This window comes from Hemitrygon akajei, chromosome 10 (assembly GCF_048418815.1).
Source record: "Hemitrygon akajei chromosome 10, sHemAka1.3, whole genome shotgun sequence".
Lineage (NCBI taxonomy): Eukaryota > Metazoa > Chordata > Chondrichthyes > Myliobatiformes > Dasyatidae > Hemitrygon > Hemitrygon akajei.
In genome coordinates this window covers 98,675,311-98,695,235 of record NC_133133.1, presented here as the reverse complement: position 1 = coordinate 98,695,235, position 19,925 = coordinate 98,675,311, and the positions used below count along the sequence as shown (strand labels likewise).

General features: G+C 42.8%; 1 protein-coding gene across 2 annotated transcripts; it reads left to right on the top strand.

Annotated features, from left to right (window-relative positions):
* The first annotated feature begins 29 nt into the window (after window positions 1-29).
* Window positions 30-15,335, top strand: LOC140734101 (syntaxin-3-like). Of its 2 annotated transcripts, XM_073057685.1 has the most exons (3): window positions 30-2,142; window positions 3,783-3,889; window positions 15,224-15,335. In XM_073057685.1, exon 1 carries the CDS (start codon window positions 102-104, stop codon window positions 978-980), a length of 879 nt encoding a protein of 292 aa, XP_072913786.1. In that variant the 5' UTR covers window positions 30-101; the 3' UTR covers window positions 981-2,142; window positions 3,783-3,889; window positions 15,224-15,335. The 2 variants fall into 2 exon arrangements, with proteins under 2 accessions (XP_072913786.1, XP_072913785.1); XM_073057684.1 differs by lacking the exon at window positions 15,224-15,335 and having other exon boundaries at window positions 3,783-3,927.
* Window positions 15,336-19,925: the final 4,590 nt, after the last annotated feature.

Genomic DNA, 19,925 nt, shown 5'->3' with positions numbered 1-19,925 from the left:
GGCAAAGATACAGAAAGTACTGGCTATAGAAAGAGCAGCGTTTGTTTTCGGAGGTTTATTAATTGATCGGAAACGTTTGGAGCAAGGCTCAAGCACCTACAATGAAGGACAGATTGGACGAGTTAAAGAAAGCGGCACAGGACAACTTCACGGAGAGTATTGATGGAATCGACAACCCAGTGTTTGCAGGGACAGAATGCAACAGACTGGTTGGTTTCTTTGAAGATATTTCAGCCATTTCCTCAAACCTCAACAAATTGGAAGATTTAGTTCATGCTATTCAAAAGACGCAAGGAGAGGTGTTGTGTGGAACTGCACATGAGAATATCTACAACAAAAAGAAAACTCTGAAAGATGACAAATGCCAGTTCACCAATGAGGCCAAGGTCATTCAGTCGCAGCTGGATAACATGAAGGATGTAGTTTTTCGGAAAAGGCAAGAGGTGCCTTACTCGGTTGAGTACAGGATTCGCCAGCATCAGTATAATGCGCTGGTAACTCGCTATCAGCAGATCCTAACTTCGCACTACACAAAAGAGACCGAATACGTCGGCAAGTTGAAACAGCAAATTCTTCGGCAGACTCAGCTTGCTGGCGTGAAACTGCAGGACGAAGACGTTGATAGTTTTGTGGAGAACCTTTCTGCTCCACGAATTGTTGGCCAGGATCTGGAAATCCTCAAAGCCAAGGAGCACTTGGCTCAAGCCCAGGAGCGCCACAAACAGCTATTGGACCTTGAGTCGCAGATTGCTGATCTTCACGAACTCTTCTTCCAGTTTGAGGTATTGGTAACTGAGCAACAGGAGATTGTAAACAGCATTGAATACAATGTACACCACACTGTTGACTATATTGCACAGTCCTCAGACCATGTTAAAACAGCGATAAAGTATCAGAAGAAATCTCGGGTCACTGCTGCTGCGGCGGCTGTACTGGGGCTGTGTGTTTGCGTTCCATGTATCGCAAGGATGTCTTCTTAAAAGCAGCTGCATTGCCCGTGGCTTTCCTGAGGACCCAGCAAGTCCTGAGGAGGGAACTCACTATTGCATTCTATTTCTGCGGCTGGACAGCAATGTGGACACCTGTGATTGCGTGTTTGGGAGGTGTGCGTCAGAGGCTAATCTTTCACAGCGTGACCTTGGGGAGTTTCCAGTGTTTACAAGGGTGTGCTGACGTTAACCAAGGGATTAGTATTAATCGCAGAATTATAAATGAAGTAAGTGAGAATATTGCCGACTCTCATCAAGATTTTTAAAAAATTCTCTCACTCAGGCACCTATTTTTTGCGCGAATTATTGCATTCAGCTGCAGGATCTCAGAAAGATGAGAGAACAGTGAAAAGTTGTCTGGTGTAAACAGAAACTTTGTGAGTGGTGTAAACAGACACATTAATTATAAAGTGTTTCTGATAAATTAGGCCAGTGAAGACAAATCTATTGTCCAAGTATTTTAATGCAGGTGAATGTGAGTTCACCCTGCTTTAACCGGTAGAATAACAAACTATACTTCCTGACCTTCCCGGAAAAGTTCTTCCAGAACAACACATTTTACCACAAGTTTGTCGGGTCATGGAAAATCCTGCCGACATTGCAGGAGAAGGACTTGATGAGTAGACTATCCAGACTCTCTGGTAGAATGCCTCATCGCCAGACCTCACGTACAGGAACCAAGACGTTTCCTGGCTGGCGATGAGAGAAACCCTCCCAGTCAGATCTTACCTGCATGACTGGAGCATCACTCGCACCACGGGATGACTGCTGTAGGGAAGAGCCCTCAGCTCACCTCTGCAGACTGTGGATTTGTATACGGGGTGTGGAGAAAGAGGCCTATGCCGTGATTCATCCAGAGTAGCAGCTTGACAAAGGGCTCGCTGATCCCACGGACATACATGGAGGGCAACATCAGGTGTTGCGGCTGGTTATCTACTCAGTGAAAGTTGCGCGTTGGTCTGCCCAAATACTGTTGGTCTTCCAGCACATCGAGATGTCCGTGGAGGAATACTACCAACTAGTACATTCCAACAGTTCCAGCATTCCAGGCTGCAGGGAACACCGAAGCTCGGTGCAGTCACGGCTATGGCTCGATGGAGAAGGTCCACAGTATAGGGTTCTTCTGCTTTTGGAGAAGGAGGGGCCAGAATGGGTGAGGAAACCCCTTGATTATTGTAGTAGTTAGCACCCCAGGGGCCACATGAGTGGCAGCAGTGCTATTGATGTGCGGAATGCAATAGAACAGAACTGAAAGCACTGACCTCCAATGTAAAGAATGAAAAGGCTTTGCATAGTTTATTGTAAATGTTTTGTTTATTATGAATAAAGTTTATTTTAATATTTAAAAAAGAATAATAAGAACATTGTGAAATATTTCTGTTGAAGGATAGCCAAGACTTGGTGTGTGGTTGTTACCCAAACCACAGTTATATTCCCTAGATTTTAGAAGGTTAAAGGGAGGCCTGACTGAACTTCTAAGTTACTTTACAGTTGGATTTAGGGGGACGGTAAGATGAACAAAATTATTTCCAAACAAGTTTGGGAAACCTTCACCAAACAGTTTCAATTGTCTTAATGGCAGGTCAGGTCACCAAGATTATTTTAAAATCAAGATTGATGGATTCTGTATTAAGGAAGGTCAGGAAAAGATGGGAATGGAAGTACATTATAGAATAAGCATGTTCTCAAGACATGCTCAACAACCTACTCTAGTTTCTGTGAGTTTCCTGAAAAAGCTGGACAAACAATTAATCTTTACCTGTATTGCCACCTTTGTATAACAATTACAGTTTCTTTGAATAAATTGACTTTAGTTCTGTTTTGAATATGATTTCTGTACTTTTTGTGATTTTCTTTTCCATTTGAGTTTATAATTTACTCAGAATTTGTGAAAATAAAGGTTGTTGGGATATCTGCTGTTCAGACAAAGCTCCCATTGTGACAGAACCATTATATGCTAACTCATTGAAAGACCTTTCCGAAACTTGGTGATGTGGTTTATTTTTTATTCTTGGGATATACCTGTCAGTCAAAGAATATTGTCCATTTCAAGCTACCTTGCAAAAAATGGTGATAGTTGCCTTCCTGAGCACTGAGGTCTGAAGGCAAACACAGCGCAGAGATGCCTTTTTACAGGGTTTGAATCTAGCAGGATACAAGGACTGGCTATTTATGGAACCAGTACAGCATTCTGGTGATCCAGAACTGTAGCATATTGGTTGGCCTGGGTTCAATTCCTCTCGCTGCCTGTAAGGAGTTTGTATCTTCTCTCCATGACTCCGGGGGGGGGGGGGGGGGGGGGAGGAGGAGGAGGAGAGAGAGAGAAAAAAAATGAATATGAATGAATCAGGAGGAGCCAAACACAGACAAGAACTGAAGCAGTGCAGCTGGGTGTAGAGGTAGCGGCAATTAAAGGCACACTAGATAGAGAAATGGAAAGAGAATGAATGAGAAAGAGAGTAAGAGAAGAACATGAAATGACAGAAATTGAAAATGTAGAAAAAGAAACTAACAATGCAAATGAGCTAACATTACATAAAAGCATAAATGAGATCTGAAACCAGATTAAAGTGTTGGGGTGCCAAGCAGAACAGAGGCAACAGAGTGCTGATTAGAGAGAGCAGAGAGTGCTGATTAGAGAGAGCAAAGGGTCTCCCACATCTGGGTAAGGCAGGCTTCACTCCCAAGTGGGTAGGACCACAGGCAGTGCTCCTCATAAGTGACATCTGTGTATGTGTACAGACCCAGCCAAGCAGTTTAATGGTATGACTCACCTCTTTGTCACCCTCACAGGCAGAACAAGGGATCAAGTCTACTCAGTAACAATGTTATTAAAGAGAATCTCTAAGTGATGAACACCAGCCTGGTTCCTCAGATCTGGATGCTCCTAATGGAAACAGGTCTGCAGATGGAATGGAATGGGAATGCAGATTCAGATTCAAAGAGAGAGTATTTTAGCAAACTACAAATAAAGAATTGTTTTAAAGTTTATCGGTAACTGTGCTTCGTAATGGTGCCAGCAAACACATGCCAAGACGTCACCCACAAACAATGCTAGCGAGGGCAACATCCATAGGGATGGACCACGAAGCATCACTTCTATTACATCTTTTTATATCAGGCATTATTCTGATATTGTTGCAGCCTGTTATTTACATTCTGGCAGAGTGTTTTCGGGCCAGTCAGGTGATCTGGCGCTTTGCTCACAGCCTCATGGAATCTTCTTGGAGGCAGCAAAGTGTGTGGCCCAGAGGCTGGGAAGCCTGGAGTGGGGACAGGAGCCCATGATCGACTCCATCTCTTGCTGATCTCATTGATTAAAGCTTTGAGGAAGATTGAAATCATTGAGGCGGTGTGGAGTGCAAGTGTGTGTTTGGTGCTATCTACCAGCCTCTGGCTCTCTGCTGCCAGAGAAGGGTGTCTGCATGTGGTCATCTCTGTGTCCCTCTCGCTTCCTGCTGCCAGAGGAGGGTGTCTGTGTTCCTCTCACTCGCTGCTGCTGAGGGAAGGTCCTTGCGTTCAAATGTTCTCTCTCTTCCTCAGTGCTGTTAGAGGATGGTACCGGAGCAGGGTTTAATCAAAATGTTGTGATATGTTTAATTTTTTGTTGCTATTTTTGGGCAATTTTTGAATCAGGGTGGCCCACAGATAATGCACACCAATCTGAACAAATATACACTTCTTGATCTTGTTTTTGTATTCTGCTTTCACTCTTTTTTTTTTGCTGTTTGCATTTTTTGTGGTTGGGGTGAAAAACATCTTTTGTTGTTTTTCTTTGAATGGGTTGCTTCCATGGTTCTTTGTTTTGTGGCTGTTTATGGAGAAGACTCATCTCATACTTTGACAAGAAATGTACTTTGAATCCTAAGGAAGCTGGTTATGGGAAATATGAGTTTAGTTATATAGATCAGAAGAGGAAGTTATTGGAAAAGTAAATGGAAAGGCAGAGACTTCAAGTTCCACAATCTCGATGGCAAGACAGACTGAGAAAGAGAGAAGAAATTGCACAGAGAATCTGAAGGCAGCCTGAATGGGAGTGAACACCTTACCCCCTTACGTGAACAATGAACTGGACTCCTTTCAGTGGCTGGGCCATCGAGTGAAAGGACAGTCCGGGGAGGGGGTACTACCAGGATGAGGTCCTTGCAGCCATTCAAATAGGGAGAACCCTAAAACCTCCTGTTGATTAACTAAAGGGATTGAGAGACTTGTTAGATTATTCGGACAATCTTCTGTCATGGAATGGAATGGAATGCAAACTTATGGCGGTGAACCTGAAAGTTCCCTTGCTGATGGCTCTTCCCCACAGGGTAACTGCAGAGAGCCATTATCATCATTTCAGTTTAATCAGAGATTGAGAGGGTGAAGATATATTGTGGTGGGTTTATAATGACAATATCCATTTTGAAAGTAGACAAAGGAACATAAACCAAAAATCTGGGATGCTGCATAAAATTAGTTTTTCCATAAATGTATGTGAATAAATAAACAAAGAATATTTTTTTCAACTATCATTTTTTGATGCTCCACACTACAGAAACTTCAATAGGAATGATTTCCTTAGAAAGCCATCTTCTTCCCTCCAGTAACACATATGCCAGTTGTACACACAACTTACATATAGAACATAGAACATAGAACATAGAATAGTGCAGCACATTACAGGCCCTTCAGCCCACAATATTGTGCCGACCCTCAAAACCTGCCTCCCATATAACCCCCCACCTTAAATTCCTCCATATGCCTTCTTTTCAATCTTTTTATTAATATCAACATATTAAGTTAACTAATATTGATATATAATTATTTGGATTACAAAATTAAAAGTTAACATAGATGGATATATAAGCAATAGGTACAAGAGAATTAAGTCTCCCAAAATCATACATGATACAAATATAATGTGTACAAGACAAGAAAACTAGGTATAACAATATGAAAAAAACAGAAAAAGAAGAAACAAAATTATATACCCCAAATAAAACAAAAAAAACTACTCTATCAAGCTAACCACTAACTAAAAATAAGAGAAAGAAAAAGAAACATGGGCTGTTTATAATATCTGAGAAAAGAAAAAGAATCATAAGTGTCATCTACTCCGATCCTCGCTACATGTATATAATCAGAAACAGAAAGAAATAGGTTTGGAAAAAGGTCAAATTACATCATATGAAAATATTGAATAAATGGCCTCCAAGTCTTTTCAAATTTAACAGAAGGATCATATATGACGCTTCTAATTTTTTCCAAATTTAAACATAACATAGTTTGAGAAAACCAATGAAACGTGGTAGGGGGATTAATCTCTTTACAATTCAACAAAATAGATCTTTTAGCCATTAATGTAAGAAATGCAATCATCCGACAAGCTGAAGGAGATAAATGAATTAGCTCTATCATTGGTAAACCAAAAATTGCAGTGATAGGATGAGGTTGTAAATCAATACTCAATACCATAGAAATAATATCAAAGATATCTTTCCAATATTTTTTCAAAGACAGACATGACCAAAACATATGAGTTAGTGAGGCTGTCTCAGAATGACATCTGTCACGTATAGGATTTATATGGGAATAATAATGAGCTAATTTATCCTTGGACATATGAGCCCTGTGCACAACTTTAAACTGTATCAATGAATGTTTGGAACATATAGAGGATGAATTAACGAATTGAAGAATTTTTTTCCCATTTCTCAATAGGAATAGTAAACTTAAGTTCCCTTTCCCAATCATTCTTAACTTTATAAGAAACCTCTGAACATATTTTCATAATTATATTGTAAACAGTTACCTTCTAGTATATCCATATACCTCCTAGTAGTCTCATAAACTTCACTAGTGTATCTGCCTCCACCACTGACTCAGGCAGTGCATTCCACACACCAACCATTCTCTGAGTAAAAAACCTTCCTCTAATATCCCCCTTGAACTTCCCTCCCCTTACCTTAAAGCCATGTCCTCTTGTACTGAACAGTGGTGCCCTAGGGAAGAGGCGCTGGCTATCCACTCTATCTGTTCCTCTTAATATCTTGTACTCAATATAAACTCAACTGACATTCTTTAAACCCGATGCCAAAAGCCCGAAAGAAAGTTTCTGAATCTCTGTTATCTGCTATTTACCAGGTTATCCTGTCAGTATATAATTTTTGCTGGCAACAAACAATCTGCTAGAGTAAGTCAGCAGGTTGACCGGCATCTGTTTTGGATCGAAACCCTGTATCAGGACTGTGAAGTTGTCTCTTGCCTCATGATTTTATAAACCTCAGTAAGGTATCCCTTCAGCCTCATACACTCTATGAGAAAGAAACTTCAGCTCATACTGTGTCTCCTTTTAAACACAGAACATAGAATGCAGCATTGGGACTTCAGCTTGCAATATTGTGCCAAACTAAATACATTAGTAATCAAATGGCCAACTAAACTAATCTCTCCTGCCTGCACAATGTCCAGATCCTTCCATTTTCCTCACATCCATGTGCCTATCTAAACATCTCTTTAAAGTCACTAATACAGTCCAGGCACCCACCACACTCCGAGTAAAAATCTTGCCACTCACATCTCCCTTAAAATGATCCCCTCTCACCTTAAGTATATACTCTCTGGCATTACACATTTCGACCCTTGGAAAAACCCTGTCTATTATCTCTGTCTATTCATCTCATAATCTTAGAAATCTCTAAGATCTCTAAGGTCTCCTCTCAGACTCTGCCTCTCCTCCAAAGAAAACAACCCAATTTATTGTTATAGCATATGCCCTCTAATCTAGGCAGCATCCTGCACCCTCTCTAAAACCTTGACATCCATCCTATAATGGGATGTGGCCTAAATAGTTTTATATTTATATTAATAATAAAAGGATAGTGAGAGATAAAATTGGTCCCTTAGAGAATCAGAGTGGACATCTATGCGTGGAGCCGAAAGAGATGCGGGAGATTTTGAACAATTTCTTTTCTTCGGTATTCACTAAGGAGAAGGATAATGAATTGTGTAAGGTAAGGGAAACAAGTAGGGAAGTTATGGAAACTATGACGATTAAAGAGGAGGAAGTACTGGCGCTTTTAAGGAATATAAAAGTGGATAAATCTCTGGGTCCTGACAGGTTATTCCCTAAGACCTTGAGGGAGGTTAGTGTAGAAATAGCAGGGGCTCTGACAGAAATATTTCAAATGTCATTAGAAATGGGGATGGTGCTGGAGGATTGGCATATTGCTCATGTGGTTCCATTGTTTCAAAAGGGTTCTAAGGGTAAACCTAGCATTTATAGGCCCGTCAGTTTGACGTCAGTGGTGGGTAAATTAATGGAAAGTATTCTTAGAGATGGTATATATAATTATCTGGATAGACAGGATCTGATTAGGAACAGTCAACATGGATTTGTGCGTGGAAGGTCATGTTTGACAAATCTTATTGAATTTTTTGAAGAGGTTATGAGGAAAGTTGACGAGGGTAAAGCAGTGGATGTTTGTTAGGGTCTGGTCCGGAGCCCGCCTTCCAGGTCTTGCTCCGGTCCGCAGACTCCGGACTCTGGGCCTTGCAGCCAGCCCTCCTGTCACCCGGAGCCATTGGATCATCTTGGCTTAAGGAGGTACACCTGTCGCCTATTAGGGGGCAGGTGTTTATAAGGGGCTTGGGGACTGAGCCTAGTTGGGGGGTTGTCCTGCTCTGAACCTGGTCTGTTGGCTCTGAATCCTGCTCTGTACCTGGTCTGCCTGCTCTGAATCCTGCTCTGTACCTTTTTTGCCCGCTCTGGATCCGGTTCTGCCCTGGTTGCCGGCCTGCTCTGTACCTGTTCTGTCTGGTTGGTCTTGTTCCCCTGCTTCTCTCGTGTGCACTGGTCCCGCTGTTCCACCTTATTCGCCTTGCCTGCGCTGTCATGCTATCGGTTGCCTTTCCCAATGTACTGGTGTATCACGCTAGTCCTGCTGCTCACCCTGTCCCTTCTGTTCCCTTGCCTCCGTCGGGTTAGCCAGGCTGTCGCCGTTACCTCTCGGGTGGTTCTGTCCCTTTCTGTCCCTTGCCTCTGTCGGGTTAGCCAGGCCATCGCCGTTACCTCTCGGTTGGTTCTGTCCCTCCCTGTCCCTTGCCTCTGTTGGGTAAGCCAGGCCGTCGCCGTTACCTCTTGGGTTGTTCTGTCCCTTCCTGTCCCTTGCCCCCATCGGGTAAGCCAGGCTGTTGCTGTTACCCTATGGGTGGTTCTGCCCCTTCCTGCCCCTTGCCTCCATCGGGAAAGCCAGGCCATCTGCCATTGCCCAGCGGAGGAACTCCGTTCCCTTCCTACCCCTCACCTCAGGTGGGTTGTGCCGCGCACCTGCCCAGGTGTCCGCATCTTGCCCAGGCCTCCGTGCTTCTGCCTGGGAGGTGGCCCTGCCCGGGATCCACGTGGCCCGCCCTGAGGACTTCGACCCTTTCCATCCATTGCTCCCTACGGGTTGTGCCCGCACCTGCCCAGGGTTTTGCGTCTTGCCCGGGCCTCCGTGTTCCTGCCTGGGAGGCGGCCCTGCCCAGGAGTTATGCACCTGCCTCAGGGGGCTACTCTGCCTGCCACGCACTCTGGGATCCTCCTGCCTCACCTGAACTCTGGAATTTTGCTCTGCCTGCCTGCTCCGCCTGCCTCGCCGGAACTCTGGGATCCTCTTGCCTCGCCGGAACTCTGGGATCCTCTTGCCTCGCCTGAACTCTGGGATCCTGCCCAGCCTGCCTGACCTCTGGGATCCAGCCCCGCCTGCATTACCCCTTGCATGCCATGGCATCCCCATCCTGTCCTACCCCTAGTACTTTAGTGCCTGCGTCCTGCATTTGGATCCATTCCATGTCCACTCCTGACAATGTTGTCTATATGGACTTCAGTAAGGCCTTTGACAAGGTTCCACATGGAATGTTAGTTAGGAAGGTTCAATCGTTAGGTGTTAATATTGAAGTAGCAAAATAGATTCAACAGTGGCTGGATGGGAGATGCCAGAGAGTAGTGATGGATAACTGTTTGTCAGGTTGGAGGCCGGTGACTAGTGGTGTGCCTCAGGGATCTGTACTAGGTCCAATGTCGTTTGTCATATACATTAATGATCTGGATGATGGGGTGGTAAATTGGATTAGTAGGTTTGCAGATGATACTAAGATAGGTGGTGTTGTGGATAATGAAGTAGGTTTTCAAAGTTTGCAGAGATTTAGGCCAGTTAGAACAGTGGGCTGAGCGATGTCCAAACAGGACATACATGGTAAATGGTAGGGCATTGAAGAATGCAATAGAACAGAGTGATCTAGGAATAATGGTGCATAGTTCCCTGAAGGTGGAATCTCATGTGGATAGGGTGGTGAAGAAAGCTTTTGGTATGTTGGCCTTTATAAATCAGAACATTTAGTATAGGAGTTGGGATGTAATGTTAAAATTGTATAAGGCACTGGTAAGGCCGAATTTGGAGTATTGTGCACAGTTCTGGTCACCAAATTATAGGAAAGGTGTCAACAAAATAGAGAGGGTACAGAGAAGATTTACTAGAATGTTACCTGGGTTTCAGCACCTAAGTTACAGGGAAAGATTGAACAAGTTAGGTCTTTATTCTTTGGAGCGTAGAAGGTTGAGGGGGGGACTTGATAGAGGTATTTAAAATTATGAGGGGGATAGATAGAATTGACGTGGATAGGCTTTTTCCATTGAGAGTAGGGGAGATTTAAACAAGAGGACATGAGTTGAGACTTGGGGGGCAAAAGTTTAAGGGTAACACGAGGGGGAATTTCTTTACTCAGAGTGGTAGCTGTGTGGAATGAACTTCCAGTAGAAGTGGTAGAGGCAGGTTCGGTATTGTAATTTAAAGCAAAATTGGATAGGTATATGGACAGGAAAGGAATGGAAGGTTATGGGATGAGTGCGGGTCAGTGGGATTAGGTGAGAGTAAGCACTCGGCATGGACTAGAAGGGCCAAGATGGCCTGTTTCTGTGCTGTTATTTTTATATGGTTATAAAGCTGCAATATTTGAACTCAATTTCACAACTGAGCCTTATGCCTTCTTAACCACCCGGCTACCTTTGCTTTTGACCTACTAGGGTGCAACATTTTGACCTACTAGGGTTCACATTTATCTGTGTTAAACTCCCAACTGATCTATATCTCACTGTATTCTTTGCCAGTCTTCTACACTATCCACAACCTTGCCAAACTTTGTACAATCTGCAGACTTACTAACCCACCCATCTACGTTTTCATCCTGGTCATTTATAGACTAGACTTGTAGAACATCATAGCACAGTACAGGCCCTTCGGCCCACAATGCTGTGCTGACCCTTAATCCCTGCCTCCCATATAACCCTCCTGCTTAAATTCCTTCATATACCTGGCTAGTAGTCTCATAAACTTCACTAGTGTATCTGCCTCCACCACTGACTCAGGCAGTGCATTCCACGCACCAACCACTCTCTGAGTAAAAAAAACCTTCCTCTAATATCCCCCTTGAACTTTCCTCCCCGTACCTTAAAGCCATGTCCTCCTGTATTGAGCAGTGGTGCCCTGGGGAAGAGGCATTGGCTGTCCATTCTATCTATTCCTCTGAATATCTTGTATACCTCCATCATGTCTCCTCTCATCCTCCTTCTCTCCAGAGAGTAAAGTCCCAGCTCCCTTAATCTCTGATCATAATGCACACTCCCTAGACCAGGCAGCATCCTGGTAAATCTCCTCTGTACCCTTTCCAATGTGTGAGGCGACCAGAACTGGACACAGTACTCCAAGTGTGGCCTAACCAGAGTTTTATAGAGCTGCATCATTACCCCGCAACTCTTAAACTCTATCCCTCGACTTAAGAAAGTTATAAGCTCCATAAGCTTACTTAACTACCCTGTCTACCTGTGAGTCAATTGTTAGGGATCTGTGGACATGTACTCCCAGATCCCTCTGCTCCTCCACACTTCCAAGTATCCTGCCATTTACTTTGTATTCTGCCTTGGAATTTGTCCTTCCAAAGTGTACCGCCTCACACTTCTCTGGGTTGAACTCCATCTGCCACTTCTCAGCTCACTTTTGCATCCTATCAATATCTCTCTGCAATCTTAGACAATCCTCTACACTATCCACAACACCACCAATCTTTGTGTCGTCTGCAAACTTGTCAACCCCCCCCCCTTCTACCCCCACATCCAGGTCGTTAATAAAAATCACGAGAAGTAGAGGTCCCAGGCTCACTGGTCTATAATTACCTGGACTATCCCTACTACCTTTTTTGAACAAGGGGACAACATTTGCCTCCCTCCGATCTTCCGGTACCATTCCCGTGGACAACGAGGACATAAAGATCCTAGCCAGAGGCTCAGCAATCATTTCCCTCACCTTGTGGGGCAGCCTGGGGAATATTCCGTCAGGCCCCGGGGACTTATCCATCCTAATGTATTTTAACAACTCTAACACCTATTCTCCCTTAATATCAACATGCTCCAGAACATCAACCTCACTCATACTCATATTGTCCTCACCATCATCAAGTTCCCTCTCATTGGTGAATACTGAAGAGAAGTATTTATTGAGGACCTCGCTCACTTCCACAGCCTCCAGGCACATCTTCCCACCTTTATCTCTAATTGGTCCTATCTTCACTCCTGTCAACCTTTTGTTCTTCACATAATTGAAGAATGCCTTTGGGTTTTCCTTTACCCTACTCACCAAGGCCTTCTCATGACCCTTCTTGCTCTCCTCAGCCCTTTTTTAAGCTCCTTTCTTGCTACCCTATACTCCTCAATAGACTCATCTGATCCTTGCTTCCTAAACCTCATGTATGCTGCCTTCTTCCATCTGACAAGATTCTTCACCTCACTTGTCACCCATGGATCCTTCACCCTACCATACTTTATCTTCCTCACTGGGACAAATTTATCCCTAACATCCTGCAAAAGATCCCTAAACATCGACCACATGTCCATAGTACATTTCCCTGCAAAGAAATCATTCCAATCCTCACCTGCAAGTTCTAACCTTATAGCCATAATTTGCCCTTCCCCAATTAAAAATTTTCCTGTCCTCTCTGATTCTATCCTTTTCCATGATAATGCTAAAGGCTAGGGAGCAGTGGTCACTGTCCCCCAGATGCTCACCCACTGAGAGATCTTTGACCTGACCCGGTTCGTTACCTAATACTAGATCTACAAAGTAGTATGACACTACCCCTAGTCAGCCTGTTAACATACTGTGACAGAAATCTGTCCTGGACACACTTAACAAACTCTGCCCCGTCTAAACCATTGGAACTAATCAGGTGCCAATCAATATTAGGGAAGTTAAAGTCATCCATGATAACAACTCTGTTATTTTTGCACCTTTCCAAAATCTGCCTTCCGATCTGCTCCTCGGTATCTCTGCTGCTACCAGGGGGCCTATAGAATAACACACACAAAATGCTGGTGGAACACAGCAGGCCAGGCAGCATCTATAAGGAGAAGCACTGTTGACGTTTTGGGCCGAGACCCCTCGTCCTGTTTGAATTTCCAGCATCTGCAGATTTCCTCGTGTTTGGCCTATAGAATACTCCCAATAGAGTTACTGCTCCCTTCCTGTTCCTGACTTCTACCCATACTGACTCAAAAGAGGATCCTGCTACATTACCCACCCTTTCTGTAGCTGTAATAGTATGTGATTACTGCCCCTGAGACATCCAAGTCTCTATAATGGCCATAACATCTCAGTTCCAAGTATTGATCCATGTTCTAAGTTCATCCGCCTTGTTTATGATACAGCTTGCATTAAAATAGTCACATCTCAAACCATCAGGCTGAGTGAATCTTTGCTCTATCATCTGCAAACTCCTCCCTCACAAACTCCCTACAAGCTGTCTCTACTTGTGCTCCAACCTCCCCATCCTCGGCCTCTTCACTTTGTTTTCCAACCCCCAACAATTCTAGTTTAAACTCTTCCCAATAACCATAGCAAACCTCCCCTCCAGGATATTGGTCCCCCTCGGATTCATGTGCAACCCGTCCTTTTTGTACAGGTGAATCCTGCCCCAAAAGAGTCCCAAAGATTCAGAAATCTGAATCTCTGCCCCCTGCTCCAATCCCTCAGCCACACATTTATCCTCCACCTCATTCTACTCCTATACTCACTGTTGCATGGCACAGACAGCAAACCCGAGATTACTACCTTTGAGGTCCTGCTTCTCAGCTTCCTTCCTAACTCCCTGTAGTCTGCTTTCAGGACCTCCACCCTTTTCCTACCTATGTCGCTGGTACCAACATGTACCATAACCTCTGGCTGTTCTCCCTCGTACCGCAGGATATCATGAACGTGCTCAGAAACATCACGAACCCTGGCACCTAGGAGGCAAACTACCATCTTGTTTCTTTCCTGCGTCCACAGAATCCTCTATTACTGCTACCCTCCTCTTCCATTCCCTACCCTTCTGAGCCTCAGGGCCAAACTCAATGCCAGAGGCACAACCACTGTTGCTTCCCCCAGGTAAGTTGTTCCTCCTCCCCCCCCCCCCCCAACAGTACTCAAAATGGAAAACTTATTGTTAAGGGGTCAGCCACAGGGGTGTTGTCCACAAACTTACACCCTTCCTTCCCTTTCCTGACTGTCACTCACTTATCTGTCTCCTGTGGCCCTGGGGTGACTACCTGCCTGTAGCTCCTGTCTATCACATCTTCACTCTCCCTAGCAAGCTAAAGGTCATCTAGCTGCAGCTCCAGTTCCCTAACTCTATCTCTAAGGAGCTGCAGCTTGATGCACCTGGTGTAGTTGTGGCCAACAGGGAGGCTGGAAGTCTCCTGGACGTTGCACAACTGACACCCAGAACAGAAACCTGGCTTCGCAGTCATACCCACTATTCTAATGCGCCGAGTCCCGCAAAATGCTCCTTTTTTAAACTCTTCTCCCCAATCTGTGCGAAGTTCTCTCTCTCTCTCTCTTTGAATCAATAAATTTGAAAAATAGAGGGCTATGGGTAACCCTAGGTAATTTCTAAAATAAGTACATGTTCAGCACAGCATTGTGGGTCGAAGGGCCTGATTGTGCTGTATGTTTTCTATGTTTCTATGATTGGTTCGCTGCTAATGCCAACTTCAAAAGATACTGTATTACTCAGATTAATGTCTAAATAACTCAGTGGAGGAAAACAATAGCATACCACAAATGTGAACACAGAATAGTTTTATTGAGATCCAGGCAAAAGAAATTGCATCTGATGAGCAACATGGATTAAATTTATTTTTAATTGATTTTATCTGATGAAATTCTGATAATTTTTATTTGCAGAATCGACTCCAGAGATGGCAGCAGTTCGAAACATTTACGTGGGAATTATACCCATAATCCCCAACTTTTTTTGCATAAATAATGTAAAATAAATGATAAAAGACAAATTGTAGCAAAAACAATTAAAAGAAAAACCTATTGGGCCAGATAATTCCATGTTTTATTTCCCTATACACAAGCAATGGTATATTTCTGGTAATGACATCATTGTTTGGTTATTCCCTTTCCCTGTTGGATGTATGAAGACTAACTTACAACATTTATAATTCACAAAATGAGGAATTGCTTTAGACAGAGTGTGGTGAATTGTGGAATTCATTGCCTTGTGGAGATCAAGTCATTGAATGTATTTAAAGTGGATGTTGATATCCTCTTGATTTGTAAGGGTGTCAAAGGTTAGAGGGCGAAGGCAGAAAAATGGGGTTGAGAGGGATAATAGATCAACCGTAATGGAACTGCAGAGCAGACTCGTCATGCTGCATGACCTAATTCTGCTTCTCTGTCTTATGATCTTAGTGTTAAAGCCTGATCTCTGAAAGTTCATTTGACTAACCACCTAGAGATGTCTGAAGCACACTGTGTGCCCAAACCCACTGCATGTCAGCTCAAGTACTCAGTGAGCACAATAATTATATCATCATTTACTGAAAGAAATCATTCTGGAGATGAATGATCATGCAAGGCATACAGAGGCCTGAATTAAAGAAGTCTCTGCAGACTATATTTTCAGCTAATCTTCAATCATACAGTTTACCCAGAGCTCACTTTGAATGCTCAGGGTTTCAAAGAGATTCATATTAGAGATAAGCACAGGAAAGACCTCTCTGATGTAAGGTCTACTTTGTCCATTGAAGTCAATGCCACAACGCCGGTAAATTCTTCCGAATTAGGAGTCGGAGACCGTGATCTGGATCTAATTTCTTTAGAATTAGGAGTCGGAGTCCATGATCTGGGTCTGCTTTCTCTAGAATTAGGAGTAGGAGTCTGTGATCTGGCTCTAATTTTTCTAGAATTAGGAGTCGGAGTCCGCGATCCCGGTCTGATTCCTTTAGAATTAGGAGTAGGAGTGCGTGATTGTCTGATTTCAGCAGAATTGGGAGTAGGAGTCTGTGATCCGGATCTAATTTCTTTAGAATTAGTTGTCGGAGACCATGATCCGGGTCTAATTCCTTCCGAATTAGGAGTACATGTCCATGATCCTGGTCTAATTTCTTTAGAATTAGGAGTAGGAGTCCGTGATCCGGGTCTGATTTAATCAGAATTAGGAGTAGGAGTCAGTGGTCCAGGTCTAATTTCTTCAGAATTAGGAGTCCGTGTGCGAGATCTGGGTCTAATTTCTATAGAATTAGGAGTAGGAGCCCATGATCTGGGTCTAATTTCACTAGAATTAGGAGTAGGAGTCTGTGATCGGGGTCTAATTTCTCTAGAATTAGGAGTCAGAGTCCCTGATCCAGGTCTAATTTCTTTAGAATTAGGAGTAGGAGTGCGTGAACAGGTCTGATTTCATCAGAATTAGGAGTAGGAGTCCATGATCTGGGTCTAATTTCTTTAGAATTAGGAGTAGGAGTCTGTGTCTGGGTCTGATTTAATCAGAATTTGGGGCAGGAGTCCATGATCTGGGTCTGATTTCAACAGAATTAGGAGCTTGAGTCTGTGATCCTGGCCTAATTTCTTTAGAATTAGAATTAGGAGTCTGTGATCCGGCTCTAATTTGTTTAGAATTAGGAGTGGGAGTTTGTGATCCGGGACAAACTTTTTTAGAATTAGGAGTCAGAGTCCGTGATCCAGCTCTAATTTCTCGAGAATTAGGAGTCATAGTCTGTGATCCAGGTCTAAGTTTTTTAGAATTAGGAGTAGGAGTCCATGATCCGGATCTAATTTCTTTAGAATTAGGAGTTGGAGACCGTGATCCGAGTCTTATTTCTTTAGATTTAGGAGTAGGAGCCCGTGATCTGGGTATAATTTCTTTAGAATTAGGAGTAGAAGTCCGTGTCTGGGTCTGATTTAATCAGAATTTGGGGTAGGAGTCCATGATCTGGGTCTGATTTCAACAGAATTAGGAGCTGGAGTCTGTGATCCTGGTCTAATTTCTTTTGAATTAAAATTAGGAGTCCATGATCTGGGTCTTATTTCTCTACAATTAAGATTCTGAGTCCATGATCTGGCTCTAATTTGTTTAGAATTAGGAGTGGGAATTTGTGCTCCAGGACAAATTTCTTTAGAATTAGGAGTCGGAGTCCATGATCTGGCTCTAATTTCTCTAAAATTGGGAGTCATAGTCCGTGATCCAGGTCTAATCTCTTCAGAATTAAGATTCAGAGTCTGTGATCTGGCTCTAATGTCTCTAGAATTAGGAGTCAGAGTCCATGATCCAGGTTTAATTTCTTCAGAATTATGAATTGGACTCTGTGATCCATGTCTATTTTCTTTAGAATTAGGAGTTGGAGTCCATGATCCATGTCTGATTTCATCAGAATTATGAGTAGAGTCTCTGATCCTGGTCTAATTTCTTTAGAATTAGAGGTCAGAGTCTGTGATTTGGGTTTAATTTCTTTAGAATTAGGAGTAGGAGTCCGTGATCTGGGTCTAATATCCTTAGAAGTAGGAGTTGGAGTTCATGATCCGGGTCTAATTTCTTCAGAATTAGGAATCGGAGTCCGTGATCCGGGTTTAATTTCTTTAGAATAATTCAGATAACGGTAGTAGAATCATTTCAATCATGTATAAGGGATTGTCAAATCTTAAAACACACTCGACTTCATACATTAAAACAAAATGGGAGAAAGAAGGAGGGATAATTATATCCGAGGAAGAATGGACAATAATATGGAGGTATCAATGGAAGTGTACCAGTTATCAGAAATGGAGGGAGTTTGGATGGAAAAACTTGATAAGCTATTTTCTTACACCCTCTCAGAAATCCCATTATGATAATAACCTCCCTGTTTGCTGGAGAAATTGTGGAAATCAAAATGCAAATCATTATCATATTTTTTGGGACTACCCTGATTTCAAAGACTATTGGAGGGGGATACACAATGCCCTACAAGACATCTTTAAATGTGAAATACCCTTAGTAAGACCATACATTTTGGATATATACCTCAAGAATGGTTGAAAAGAGGTAAATATTTAATGAATATACCATTGGTGGCTGGTAAAAAGACTTTTACTAGAAAATGGTTATCACAGGAGAGCCCAACTTTAAATACATGGATGGAAATTACAATGGACATTTACAAAATGGAGAAGATAACAGCATCTGTTAATCATAAGCTGGAACAATTTGATTCATGCTGGGAAAAATGGTTTAACTACATAATGCCTCATAGGCCTGATTTTATTCTCACAAATCAATGAATATGTTTAAAAAAGATCTCTCCGTACCTGTACATAGTTTTTTTCCTTTTGCTTGTTTTTTCTCTCCACTCATTTCTGTAAGTGTATACCTCAGATAAATACTATGTGGAGATTTGTGACATATATGATTATATGATATATCTGTACAATGTCTGAAATACATCTTATGGAAATGTTTGTTTGATGATGAACTTCAATAAAAAAAATTACAAAAAAAGAATTAGTAAATGGAGTGCATGATCTGGGTCTAATTTCTTTAGAATTAGGAGTTGGAGTCCGTGATCTGGGTCTAATTTCATCAGAATTAGGAGTCGAGTCCGTGATCCAGGTTGAATTTGTATAGAATTAGGAGTTGGAGTCTGTGGTCTGGCTCTATGACCTTCTACTCCTGTGCCATTTTCCGACTTTTTTTTAATCAGTGTTGGGGAATTAAACCCAGCATTGACGGCTGGGTTTAAGGTGAGAGGTGACATGTTTTAAAGGGACTTTCTCAGCATCGACGTGTTAGGCTGAATGGCCTGTTTCGGTGTTGTATTTCTCTATAACACTGGACTCACATGTGCTTGTCATATTTTCTGCAGCAGGTCACTGTGATGTCTCCCAATTTGTTGTTTGCCTCAGCAGAGAGGGTCCCTCACTCAAGGAAGGATGAATTTATTCAGTTTAATTTCAGTGAGGAAAAACTCACTTCTGGGGTAGTGATTTGTAATACCATCCTATCTTTTCCTTCACACTGTGCCAGAGTTTCCTGGGAAGGAGTGGGGATATAATTTCTTCATCACCTCTTTGCCCTTTCCCCTATTGGTTCAACAATCTGCTCTGTGTCTATTTCAGAAGGCTGGTGCTGGGCCTGATAAAGAAGCAATTCTCAGTGGAACCAAGTCCTCACTGCTCGTAGGTTTTCCAGAAGACAGTGCCACATTTGTTTCTCCTGGCGGACTTGAAGGATTTTGCGGAGGCAGCATTGGCGATATTTTTGCCATACCCTCAGTGCTGTAGATCATATTCCAGGCATCTGAAGCCCAGAAGAGATCAGATATCAGTGCTGCCTAGTAGACCATGAATTTTGTATCAGGTCTAAGGTAATGGTCTTCAAAATCTCTTTTACCTCAGTCAATTAAGGTCATGCTGGTGCTTTCAAAGCAGTGCTGAGTTTTATCAACAATGTCTTGGACATTAGCCTCAGAGCATGTGAAAGCAGAGGTCTGCATACAGCTGATGAGGTTCATGTGACAGTCCTGGCAGTAGTTTGAATAATTTCCCATTACTTTTAATTTCCCATTATTAGCTCCCCACCTGTTTGTTGGAGGCATGTAGTAAGAAACTTTGAGATAGAATAAAA

Excerpts from the sequence above, each read along its gene's own strand:
- LOC140734101 (XM_073057685.1), top strand. The coding sequence starts at position 102 with ATGAAGGACAGATTGGACGAGTTAAAGAAAGCGGCACAGGACAACTTC.